The sequence below is a fragment of the Vanacampus margaritifer genome, chromosome 13 (assembly GCF_051991255.1).
Source record: "Vanacampus margaritifer isolate UIUO_Vmar chromosome 13, RoL_Vmar_1.0, whole genome shotgun sequence".
In the NCBI taxonomy this organism is placed as follows: Eukaryota; Metazoa; Chordata; class Actinopteri; order Syngnathiformes; family Syngnathidae; genus Vanacampus; species Vanacampus margaritifer.
In genome coordinates, this window is record NC_135444.1 from 15,645,059 (window position 1) to 15,658,752 (window position 13,694).

Here is a 13,694-nt window from a genome sequence, read left to right on the forward strand (position 1 = left end):
ATAATTGAGCGTGTCTTGTGTATTCTCTCATGCAGCTGCACAAACTAGTTCATTCAGTCTTTCATTTAAACAGGACACCCTAAAGTTGATGAGCATTTAAATGCACTAGCAGCAATTTAAACAAACAAACAAATGTGAATTGTTATTTTATTAAAACAGACAAAAACATGTAAAATAATGCAATATGAATTTGAAATTGCAACCAAACACGGAGTGCTGAAATAAAACCAGCAGCACTTTTATGGCAATAAAAACACTTTGGACTGTGTGCCAATTAAGTCCAGTTAGACATGTATTGCGTTCAAAAAGCTGAGCATTGCCAAAAGCTGCAAACAAGCAAACCATTAAAGAGATCATTATACAAATTCCGGCCCTTTGGCTCGGTTTCTGCTGAGTGCCACCTTCGTGCTACGCAGACGTGTCAACAAAACTCGGGATCGACTTGACAGTGGTGAGCAGTAGTAGTAATTGTTGGACTGATTGACGTTCAACTGGGCCAGAGATGCGATCAGACCGCCCTCGGCCCCGTTTGCTGCATCGTTGTCTGGGGGTTCATTGGGCGGGGGCGTCCCGTCCAGCTCGAGGCTGTCCTGGTAGCTCAGCCGCTCCGCTACGTTCGCCACCTCCGCGCCTTCTGGCTCGGCGCTCTCATCCTGCTCCGAGTCAGAGTCGGGGAGCTGCTCACTGGAGCCTGAGGAGGCACCGGCGTGAAGTCAATGTGGGACGTTGCACAGACCTCCTGTGGCATTCCCCATCCAAGTAGATACTAAGCAAGTCTTTGCAAGGTTTGTTTTACATTGTGTTGATGCTATGAGCGTATCACAGGCTGACTTGATAAAGTGTGATAATGCTGAGTGGTTTTAGATTAAGATGTCAACAAGATGGTTGAATGGTCAACTCTAGTTAGGGAGTTCATACGCACTCAATACATGCTTGACAATTCACTGAATGAAAATAAAAAGTATGTGTAAAACTTCGCCCCTCTGACAAAACCCCAAGTAATGGTCTAAAACTGGCACTGTATGCAGCATTTTGAAGAATATTTGAAACCCAACAAAACTCACCGCTGCCTTCGTCTATTTTGTCCGACTCCGACTTGCTCTTCCTGTGTGGGCCTGCGTCGTCGTCCTCGCCGTCAGGACAGCTGCTGGTCACGTCCTCCACCTGAACCTGCACCATCATCACAAATGTCAGAATCCTCACCTCAAATTGAGATTTACTTTAAAAACACCTTACTCCGAATAAAAAAATTATATATCTTGTCCAACTAAAGGTCTCCCTTATTGTAAATAAGCAAAACAATGATAAAATGCATTTGTATAAATACTGTAAAGCCCTCCACTAATAAATGCCTTACTCCTCATAAGCAGCCAACTTTCTCTGTAGTTCAGCAAATAAAAAGGCATTGAAGAATTAATGCTTTACAGTGCACCTTTAAAAAAAAAAATTGCACTCGAGCACTGTAAAAGGGACAATTTGTTGCAGCAGCAATGTACAAACTTTTGTAAAAATAAATATCTCCTTAGTAAACACTTAACATAAAATAGAAAGTAAAATAGCAGTCCAGTTACAGTAAAGGAGAAAATTGTACAATTTTATACAACAAAATGTTAGAGACCCTACCGCCTATTAAATATTAGGAGTCAAAAGTTTACCAGGCGAGCGGAGGTGGAGGCAGAGCGGCAGGTCTTGTGGCCGTGTGAGCTCTTGGACTGAAAGATGGCGGTGTAGAAGACGATGAGGGCCTCCACCACGCGGGCCTGGTGGGGGTAGTCAACCAGAGACGAGAGCGAAATGGTGGCCCCCGTGGGGCGAGGACGCATCAGCGACGGCCCGAACACGATGCCCAAGTTACTGGGATTCATCTTGTTTTCCTCCTCGAGCTCGGCGATCCTAAGACAAGCAAGATCGGGTCATGGGAGACGATCTCAACGATACCAGACAGAAGCTGCGGTTTCCTTCTCCTCACCGACGAAGATGGCGAATCAGGTATCGGAGGGTGGCCATGTTGGCTTTGGGCAACTCCTTCAGAAGCTCCCTCAGCTTGTCCACCATTACTAGCGTCTCCGGCTCAGTCTCGGGTCCCAGGTCCACCAGCTGGGTCCCCCTGCCCACTGCCGTGGGTCCACCGGGCTCTTCGGGGTCAGTGTCGGCTTGCACGCTCTCCTTGGCCAGACCCACCAGATTGTTGTAAATGTGGAATGGCAGGATGGGCTCTGGCAACTGGGAGGAAAAACAGACAGGAAATCAAGCAGCCCCCTCAGTTCTTTTGTTAACAGGGTGGCTTCAAAATGCGTGTCTACTAATACACACATATACAAAATATGATTGTAAAAAAACACCCTTCGATTATAAAATAAAGGCACATTTGAACGTAAGACTTCCCCCACCTTAACACAGCCCTGCCCTCAAGTAAATATCATGCGTTTGTGCAAGTAAAAGCCTGACTTCTAGTACACATCTTAACCCCAGTCTGCAATTTAGTAAATGGAAAAAAACGACCAATCTGCTAATAATTGATTATATCAAGCTCCCCCCTCCTTAAAACACAACTGTTGCCGCAATAAAATATAAGGCATTATTTGTATAAATAAAGGCCTCACTCACTCCTAAGTATACCTTTCCTCTGTAGAAAGAAATACCAGTACCATAAAAATATCTGAACGTATTAAATTCTCCTCCACCCCATAAAACGTATTAAATTCTCCTCCACCCCAAAAAACAAACTCCTCATCCCAATATATATATATAAAAAAAAAAATAAATAAATTTGACAAATAAAGGCCTCCCTCTAAAAAATGCCTTATACCTAATAAATGGGTCACACTGCAGTTCAATGAACGTGAACAAAAAAAAAAAAAAGTATTGATATATATAGTATTGTAGTCGTAAAGTATGCACATAGGGTCAAAAAATGCCCTCTTAATACATGCCAGGCAGTTGAAAAGTGTGCGATATGGAGCAATCTAAAGTGCCCACACATAATATTAATGTATCTGACGGTAGCTTAGCAACCTCATTTCAATCATTTACACCTTGTTTTTATTTTTCTGAACCGGTGGCATCCTACGCACAAGCAAGACTGACCTGTCGCAGGTAGAGCTTGAGCACGTTGCTGATGTCGTGCGGCGAACACTGCGACAGCTCCACCAGCTCCTTGCCGTTCTCGAAGGCTTGACACAGCTTCTCCACCCGCGTCTTCACGCCGTTCACCCGGTAAATGCCCTGCAAGAAAACACGGGCGGATTAATGCGGCATTTCTCACAGAAGGGGAACAACAAACTACATCTCACAGATAGACTGAACACTCTTATTGTTCAAATTGAGAAATACAGCTCGAAAAAAGAGGGTTGCAAGTTAAGAAGCCGAAACACTCTCACCTTCATCTTCAGTGCCCGCCTCTCGATCTCGGCGACGCACTTGGTGATGATGAAGGGGATGCAGTCGCTGGCGCAGCTGGCCACCTGCGAGAACTCTCTGCCGAAGAGCTGCAGTCGGCCCTGCAGCTTTTTGTGGCCGCACTGGATTGCCAGCGTCTCCAGGCAGCGTTTGTGGCAAGCTAGGAAGCACTGCGGACATATCGAGGAGGACGAGACCGCCCGTGTTAACGCCGTTTTTGTTTGAGGGGCTTCGGGGGGGGAAAAAAAACCCTGCGACGTTTCCCCCTCACCTCCTCACACTCGGCGCCCTGGAAGTACACGTAGCTGTCGCACTCGCGGCATTTGGCAGGAGTGCGAAGCTTTCTTAGGCGGTGCGTCTGAGCGGCTTTGGACAGGCCCACGTTGCGGAACGGTCTGGTGGAGACCACCACGTCGGGATCCATGCCGTTAATGTCTGTCGAAGAATCAAAGACAAGTAAAAGAACTCATCATCTTCTGCCATAAGATTTCACGAGCAGCTGTGAGTCTTAGCCACTGATTTTGCGGCAATCCAAAATTTGCCACGATAGACTTGGTAAGACTTTTTATACTTTTAACTAAAAGTCTTACTCGGCGTCTCAAACGAAGCCACGTTCCCATCTTTGTCGTCTGTGTCCTCATTGGACGAAACCGTTCCGGATGACGGCGTCCGGGCAATTTTGCTGATGTTGGCTGGTGACACGAAAAAACCCAAATGAAAAAAATAAAATAAAAATAAAATCATCGAGAAAGAAACTTGACAATAAGTGTGATTAGCGCACTTGTGCTGGCGCCGGGAGACTCCAGGGCGCCATCTGCTCCCACGCTGTCGTCACTCACCGTGGAGCCCCACGACTTGTAACCCTGCCCTGCACACAAAATCGACATTTCTTGTCATGGGTTGGTTGTAGAAAATAATTCTGTTGATAAGAGGCATCACTCACTGGGCTGGCGGTCCGTGTCCACACCTGCGGCGGGATTGTCCGCCTGGCTCGTCTGCTCGGCGTTGAAGCTGTCGTTCCTCGGTCTGAACCCGAGGCTGCGGTCATTCGACAGCATACGTTAAAAGCGTCAACTCACCATTACGGCAACTGCCTTCCTTACTGCGGCGGCACGCCGGAGGCGGTGTAGGGCTCGAACGCGTAGCAGGCGGCGGGCTGGTCGGGCAGCTGCAGGTCTCGCACGTGGGCGGCGTACTGCTGGCCCGGGTCGTACAGTTTGCTGCTCTCGCACAGAGTCTGGTAGCAGACGGGCAGCGCCACCGTCTGCATGTGCATCGACTGGTAGTACGAGATGGTGGCCTGGCGGTTGCATTGAAAACCATGGTTGGAAAAGATCGGTGGAAAGAGGTTCAAGATATGGCGCGTGCGTGTCTGGAGTCGGACCGAGCGCAGCGTCTGGTCGCTCTGTTTGATGAGGTCCTGCAGCTGCCTCAGCACCGTGACTTTAGTGTGCTCCAGCTCCATCATCTGCACCGTGGCGTCGGCGATGCACGTCCTGTAGGTCGCCTCCGCCTCGTCCGCCTACAAGCAAAATATACATTGGTTGCCAATGGCCTCATCAAAACGGCATGTTTAGAATCAAAAGTCATTTCGTAACATTATGACTGTCCTTATATCATCGTCCCATATAATTCCAATTTTTCATCTTCACTCCCGTACCTTGACTTTTTTTTTTTTTTTTATATAACATTACAATTTTCCCCCCTCGAAACATTGCCTTTTTTTTGTAGCATCTCGAAACATTGCCTTTTAACTTTTTGTGATTAACTTTACAGCTTGTTTTGTATCATTATGGCCATTTGCTCCTCACACGTCTTTTCTTGTAACATCACTATTTTGTTACATTACATTCATAAATTTTTCCATAACTCAGGGATGTGATTTGACCAAAGTGAAATTATCTGAAAATTTAGCCGGGGGTCTGGGGGCCGCTGGCACCCAGCTAGGTCCAGGGTGAAGCCCCGCGGAGCTCATGGGTTTTCCGTGTTTTTAAGTACATTCAATGCACTCACATGACAAAGAAATAGACAAAACAACAGCATAAATTTTCAATGTATATTGAACTATCCCATATAAAATGGCAGTTTTAGTCAACTCAAAATCAGTCACATTCAAAAACATTGGACTGCCTTTGCTTTTAAAAACTATCACTGAGAATATCATCATATCTAACTAATGTGATTACTAAGTTAACACATAAATAATGTTGAAGAGTTCAAATTTCATGAACAAATAATTGTATCATGACCAAATGTAAAGTAACTTATATTAGAGCATACCACAAATGTCTTTGTTATAGCAGAAGATGTTATCTATCGGAGTCATGTGCATACACAATGACCTACTAAAAAAAAAAAAGATAAAAAAAGCGGAATTCCGCGAATTAGCGGAAAAATCACATCCCTGATAACTTTTATTGATCAACACCGACCTTTTTGGAAACCCCCCCCCCAAAACTTGTATTTTTTTGGAACCTTGACGATCATCGTAACATTGCGGCTTTTCTTCTCATGGCACTACTCTAATTTTTTTCCTGAACATCATGACTTTTCTGTCAGAACTTATTTTCTCTTAAGTAATATTTAGAATTTTTTTTGATTGATTTGAAAATAATAAACTGTTTTCTCGCAACACTATTGCCTCTAAACTTTCGATTTTTTGGGGTAAGATTATATAAATAATATTTTCTAATTTGAACATTACTTGTTTTTAAGGAATTATATCCACCTCGTGCCACTGTTATTTTGATCCTACATACAGTCGGCATTAACAAGCACCTTGTTGCGAGCCTCTTCCTCCAAGCGCTTTTTCTTGTCCAAGGACTTGGCGGTGGTTCCCGCCCCCTCCTCCTCGGCTCGGCTGGCGGCTGCTTTGGCCTTGTAGTCCTCGCAGCGCGCCATGTACGCTTGTTTGGCCTTGCGCAGGTTGGCCTCACAGTCCATCTGGAGGAGAAGCGGTTCGCACTTAAGACTCGGCAGTCACCCGCGCCCCAATTTGTTAGCAGACATACCAGTTTCCTCTTTGCTCGAACCCAGTGATCCTTGATTTCCTTCCGACGCTTCTCATGCTCCTGCTTGCGCTGCACCAACGGCTGCACACAAACGTGGACATTTTTCAAGTTGTGCTTTTTCAGGGCGCAAATATTTTTCTCCAAACAAAATGAGAGTAACCTGGATAAAGGTCTGGTTGTGCAGGGTGGCGCTGGCCTGCTGGAGGCCCACGCTCTGTTCCTGATCCTGCTCCAAAGCCAGAGAGTAGATGGAGAAGAGGGGCATGTGGGGCTGCAGGGTAAAAAAAAAAAAAAAAAAGGCAGGTCATTGACTGCATAGGGGGATGCGTCGCTCTCTTCAAATTGCAACTCACGTGTGTTATGCTGTGTTTGCAGGACTGGTATAATCGCTGAAGACCTTTTGCGAATTCCATCTCTGGTGGAAGACACACTTGGTTATAAGGGACCATGACAGTAGTGGTCCAATTCTACATTTATTCTTGTCATGTTTGTTATCACTGCAATGTTTTCTTTAACATGGCAACGTCTCATATCATACTGCCTTTTTAAAAATATGACTTAACATTTCTTTTTTTGGTACCGTTTTTTTTCTAATTTAGCAATGGCAATTGTTTTGTACCCAGTGATGTTCTTTTCTCCACGTAATTGATGAGGTCCTTCGTGTACTTGGAGATGGTTTTGGCGTACTGCAGGGCGGAGTCAACGCCGCCCTCACTGCGCTGCAGGATCACGTCCGCCCCCTCGAGATTGCCTGCAGATTGGCAAAAATTGTGACGTGGACATTATGAAGAGGGGGGGGGAAAAAAACACAGACAAACAGATTTCTTGTAGTGTTGGAAAGCAGCGTTTAACCACAATGGAACGTAAAAGTCAAACAACAAATACTTCAATATTACAACTTTTTGTTGTAATATGACCTGAGGTGGTTAGCAACGTGCTACATTTAGTCCATTTATACTTTTACTTGAGTCTTATTATTTTAAAGTAACTGTACTCAACATTTGGAAAACTGCCCATTTGAATTGCAACTTTTTTCAAGTAGTTATACAAGTTTTTCCTCAAAATGCAATGGGCTAATTTTGTGCATTTGTTGTTTACCATTCCAGCTTATTTTTTTATTTTTTACTTTACAACTGTCCTCCTGAAGAATAACTTAAGTTAACGTATTGGACGAGGCGACCTACCCAAGTCTTCTGGGTTACTCCCCAGCTGCCCGCCGTCCTGGCCTGCAGTGCCATACAAGTTCTCCATGGACTGCACACAAATGAAACATGTAATGGTACTATTGTGACTCAAATGGAGCTGAATAAAAAAATATAAAAAAAGGTCAGCTACTAACCCGGCTCTTCTCTGTGGGCAGCAATGAGAGCAGTGTGCTACTGTCCACCTCACCCATCAGCAGCTCAGACACGCTGGACACAAGTACAAAGTAACAGTTTTACCTTCGGCCACATTCTAATGTCTTATATCCTTGAACCATTGTGAATAAAATGAAATGAAACAATAAAAACAAATTAAACTATCAAGATTTTTATGTTCTTTTTTTTTTAAATAGAATACAAACTGTGAGGTGCATGCAGGCAGCCAAATTACATTTAATGCAGCTTATTGTGTTTGGAAACAGATTAGGCAGGGGGGTGTGCGCTCGTTATCAGATTTTTCAAGCAGTGTCAACGAGTTGACGTCGCTGCGGACGGAAGAGCAGCGTACATCTGAGTGGATGAGGAAATCCAGCCGTCAGACATTTCAACTTTGTGACAGCTCACTTCCTCTTGCTGCTCCCTGACAGTTAAAACAGACATGTGACCGCCCCTACACAAACAAACACGACTTGATTCTCACATTTTAATAAGACTTTTTTTTTTTTTTTTATCCCTTGAAATGCAAGGTAGCTTACCCTGTGTTTTCTGCACACTAACAACCCAAATACTGCATTAAGAACATCTGATTGCTCGTCTCCACAGCCAGGCATTTTGTATCAAGGCGTACAAGAAACCCACTTCCTGTTTTCGTGCTCAGCCTCATGCAAATGTGTCAGCCTTTACGCACTTCTCTCCCGGCATCCAACACACACACAATTTCAAACGCACAACTTCTGTTTTTCGGCAAGATTGGAGTTACTCACTTGCTGCTGAAGGCCACCGCGATGGTCTCAATGGCTTTCTCAAAGTCCTTTTTGTCCGAATCATTGCACGCCTCATAGTGGAAACCTAACAAAAGTGTTTAGGCATGGATTGGATTACTGCATCTTGCGATGAAGAACAAAAAGTCAACCGCAATACAAAATCATCTTTAGTGAAAAGTCCCCTTAGTCAATCTGATCCACATCTAAATGTCTTGTCATCTTAAATCTGATCATGTTTTAACCATATGTAAGTCAGGTTCTCATAGTAAAATACTCATTAGTGTCCATGCCTAATGTATTCTTTCACAAAGCATACCAAATGGAAACAGGAGTTCAAAACATCCAGAGCAAAAAAAGTCACCCATTCCGTTGAACTCACCTTTGACTTTGGATATGAGTTTCCCGGCAGCGGTGAGGATCTCCACCGTGTTGAGGAAGGGGTACGTGTTAATGACCTGCCGCAATACGCGCAGAACCTCCCCCAAGCACTCGTGGGCCACCGGCCGCTGATTCTCCGTACCTGCGTGTAAACGGGGGGCTAAAGTCACTTCTCGTTTTTATTCACACGTCTCGTTGGCTAGATTGCGTACCAACCAACATTTGGAGTCCGGTTGTGACTGCTATGTAAGCTTCTCGCGCATGCTAGGTGCCGTACGCTTTTCACGTGTGATAAGAAGTAGTGTGTTGTTGTGATTAGGATTACTATACATGTAAAATTGACTTTTTAACAGCTAAGATAGTCGACTCCCTGGCATTTCAGCCCACCCATCAAGTGTGAAATTACACAAGAAAATCTTTAGGTATATTCCTAGTTATGAAAGCATCTGTGAGCGATCTCTTCTGCCTCACTGCAATGTACAAGTGACGTTAGGTTACATTTATTAAGACACGTGGTTTGAAATTGTGAAACACGTGCACAATGACTCCTTTAACATCTTACATTACATCGATTTGATTTTATACTTGCGCGCGTGTATAATTATGATGGCGTCCGTTTCCTCATAGATTTGAATACAGAGGACAACAGTTGGCGGACATCAGATGTCATAAAAGCATCGCCGGTGGCATGTGTTAGTGTCCGTAACGATAAAAACACAGTGACCTCAATATTGTAACAAACAGGACGTGGACTTTTTTTTTTTTCCCCTCTCAAGTTAGGTAATGCCGCACAACGCGCTGCCTTGTAGATTTATATAAAGTTGCTTTATGTAAAGTAAGATTCAGACGACGTGACGGCAAGGAGACGCGGCTGTCCTTTTAAAATAAGAGACGCAGGTGGAAGAGTGAGACGCAAGCCACTGTAGCTTCCTGTTTCGAACGCGAGAACATGAAACTCACAGTAACAAAACGAGCGTACACGTGTGTCGCAGGTGGCTTTCCGTACGGCCAGTCGGCCATTTTGAGAAAATGTGAGCCTTCATTTTGTTGGGAGCTCAATCGGGTAGGACACATTCTGTTTACCGTCACTTCCTTGTTGGTCAGTCAAGGGACACATTTAATATTTAAGATAGTAAGTTCAGGCCTGATCCATTTTGGAACAAATCCACGTAGCGTTACAATTTCCTTTCCTTTCTTTGGTCCTTCCTCGGGTCTCCTGACGGCCTCACGGCTCTGGCTGGGTTCTGAAGTGTTCGGTTTAGGTGAACGGTATGGGATTTTTTAAATAGGTTTTAGGTGAACTAATGAATACACACTCTCACACACACACACACACAAAAAAAAAGCGCAATGATGATGACATGTCAAATCGGTAAAATTACCGAATGAACAATATTGAGCTCTCCAGAAAAGGAAGAAAAAAACAAACAAAAAAACAAATCCACGCTTAATACACCGACAGAATCATGTTAATAAGATCATCTCATAAGACAGTCGGGCCTTTGATGTCCTTGTTTGGTTGGGTAAAATCAGGACAAAAACAACACGATTATCTTTTATGTGTGTACCTGGCCTAATGTGAATAGGTTTTTGAATCTGTACAGTTCCAGCTACCTTCAGCCAGCACCACCACGTCCTTCAGTTTCTCCACAGCCTCAGCAAAGCGCGCCACGTCCCTGAGCAGGGCCGGGATGTCCTCCACCTCGATGGCGGTACCTTCGGGACTATCGGACGACACGGGCGTCGGCGTTATGGCTCCTTTGGCCTGGCCTTTGGTAAACACCCATGACTGGAGAGTCATCCCTGGGGGGAGGGGGGGGGGAAATTGATTAGGCAGTGGTGGGCCATACATTGTGTTTGCAGAATAAAAAAATAAAAAAAACTGTCCTACTACTAATATAGATTAAGAGACATTAGCTAGCACTAGTGATTCCGAAGGCCCTGGACAGATTAGCTTGACATGGCAACACAACAAAGCTGAAACCTGATTGGGCAAAACAAAAAATTTGATATCCACATACACCTACTGAAAGCAATGCAGTTAAGACATATGCCTTAAAATGAAGATAAATGACTGCTGGGAATAAATTAATACTATTTAATGGAACTACTATGAAAATTTAGATTGTAAATGTAGTGTCTTTAACTACACATTTCACACGTCGTCTCACCTGCGGCGCTGGCGTGTCGGCTCAGGGTGGTCGGCCGCCTCAGGATGGCGTTGGAGGACGGGGCGCCCGGTGTCAGCTTGCAGTGCTGGGGGCTTGGGGTGCCCGGGCAGGAGAGCGAGGGATCCTGGAGCCCAACAGAGGGCGGGGTGAGCATGGATGAGGATGAGGAGGAATATGTGGGCGAAGAGGACAGGGTGACGTCGCCGCCATCCTTCCGGGGCTGCTCCGGGAGGATGGACAGCTGGGAGGGACGCAGGAGAGAAATGCTCAAAATGGCTCCTTTGTTGACATCATGTTGTCAAGACTTTCACAAGATCCTGCACGGCAACACTTCCTGATTCCAAGGGTGCGGTAGAGATGTGAAGAAATACAGCTCGTCTACAATACATCATGTCTAACGAGCAATCTTATTTTTATACTTACCTGTTTGAGCCACACGTGCAGTCGCCCTTTGTCCACTTTCTTAGCCCTCAGACTGATGGAATAAGGCTTATAGCTACGTTTGCAGCCCCGCTTCAGCATGGCCATACAATCTCAAAGCACCAGCGGCCACATCCCCAAGACACTACAGCCCGTCTTGCAAATTGCAACAACCAATTCACAATAGAACATCATCACTGGCCTCTGAGCTTATCTGACACACCACACGCCCACCAAAAGTGACAGTTTCATTAGCGCGCACCCCCCGGAAGGGATGCACCAAGACATAGCAGCTTCACATATGCAAATTGGAACATGCACCCTTAGAAAGTTTGTGTTCATCCACTCATGCACAAACTTGATGTGGTGCATTTTATAGAAAACATGGTAGTTTGTTCACTTGAAGAAGAAGTCAAAACCCAAAATTATTTACATTAATATGTTGTATGTGCCCCCACTAGTATAAACACGATATTCTGATTAATATTGTGTTAAGTAGCAAAATCCACACATTTTTATCTATCTCAGGTGGTGGCCATTTTGCCAAATGCTGTCGACTGAAAATGACATCACAGTGGCTCAGGGCTCAGTTAACAACCAATCACTACTCAGCTTCAGAAAACAGGCGAGCTGTGATTGGTCGACTCGTTACCCGAGCACTGAACAACTGTGATGTCATTTCAGTCGACAGCAAGTGGCAAAATGGCCACCGTTAGATGAACAAAAATTTTAACAATTTGCTACTCAATTCTTATTTCGCAAGCGCAATATTAATCGCAATACCGTTTAAAGTAGTCTTACTAAAACATTATTGTAAAGAAAAACTTTGGGTTAACTGACTTGACTTCCACTTTAATGTCAATCACAAACTAATGTGATATACAGACATAAAATGGCTGACAGGCATGTGCACCCCACAATTGAAAGATTCCCTTATAAAATGGCTGACATACACAAACATACAGGAAGTGATGATTCCACATTCACATACATTCTTACACGCACACAATCTTTACCCCACGTTCACATTAAAACACAGACCTTAACAAAAACACAATGCAAATCGTATACACATCCGCAACTTCAAAACATATGCCAGTCAACACAAAACAAAACACCATAAATTAACACAGGCGCACATACACACGATTTAAAAAAAACAACATTTTACACACATACCAATTCCAAAACACAACGCAAACACTAACAACTTCCCAATCAAGCCTCATTAAAATCACCAACGTGGCCCCTCACCGTATTGGGCGGTCCGGGGCTTCCACTTCGACTTTTCTTAGAAATGGACGCAGTCTTGATAAGTTCCCGCTTCTTGCGAGAGAACATCTTGAGGGTGCCTCGGCCTTCCATGCCGACACCCTTGAGCTTGACGTACAGACCCCCCACCCACCCCCCCACTCTCCACTTGGGTGTTGTGCTCTCGTTGTTCAGCTGGTAGGCGTCGCAGGTATCCGTCCGGGTCCACGGACGGTGTCTGAGCCCAGTCGCCTTCGTCGCGCCGTCGCACATTGAGCCGCGCAGGCTCACTGACTGCCAGCTTCAGCGCCACCCGCTTCCTCGAGGGGGGGGGGGGGGGGGGGGGGGGGTGAATTGCCCGGAAAGGTGCTACTTTGACGAATTAAACGACTTTCAACATGTGTCGCGGTCCAAACGTTATTTTCTTCCCCCCCTCACAGACATAAAAGTACAACAAAGGGCACGATGTTAGAGTGACACCTCGACAAACAAGTCATTGAGCGCTTATTTAGAACGCAATTAAGTCATCAAAGCGCACGTGTGCGCGTCAAACTAGTGAGGCCGGGGGGTGTATCCTTCCGCCCGCTAGTTTCGCCTGCGCCACGATGTTAGATCCCTACTTATTTAATGTTTGTTTATTTATTTAGTCATGCAATAATCATAAATCAAGCTGTGTGTTACTAATAGATTTCATGATAATATATTTTGTTGTATTACTGGAACAATAAGGGGTTTAGCAGCTACCATTAACCTTTACACTACAAATAATATTCCATTGTTATATATATATATATATATATATATATATATATATATATATATATACATAAAATCAATCGTGTCATAACATCTCTTCACTGATTGTCACATTGTTGGTTTTATAGTACCTTCTCTTTAGGTCTGCTTAAGCGGGCGTTTCAGACCCTGTGGGTCCGCAAG

General features: G+C 44.7%; 1 protein-coding gene across 1 annotated transcript; it reads right to left on the reverse strand.

The window, feature by feature from the left end:
* Positions 1-133: 133 nt before the first annotated feature.
* arhgap45b (Rho GTPase activating protein 45b) lies at positions 134-13,313 on the reverse strand. The gene is made up of 24 exons (XM_077583809.1): positions 12,759-13,313; positions 11,085-11,325; positions 10,528-10,716; positions 8,915-9,055; positions 8,536-8,620; positions 7,750-7,822; positions 7,595-7,664; positions 7,030-7,161; positions 6,764-6,825; positions 6,571-6,681; positions 6,411-6,491; positions 6,178-6,342; positions 4,784-4,921; positions 4,503-4,699; positions 4,343-4,437; positions 4,181-4,267; positions 3,990-4,091; positions 3,671-3,834; positions 3,381-3,569; positions 3,088-3,225; positions 1,970-2,223; positions 1,656-1,893; positions 1,065-1,170; positions 134-691 (listed from the first exon to the last, which is right to left on the reverse strand). The coding sequence occupies exons 1-24, from the start codon at positions 13,026-13,028 to the stop codon at positions 357-359; spliced, it is 3,663 nt and encodes a 1,220-aa protein (XP_077439935.1). The 5' UTR covers positions 13,029-13,313; the 3' UTR covers positions 134-356.
* Positions 13,314-13,694: the final 381 nt, after the last annotated feature.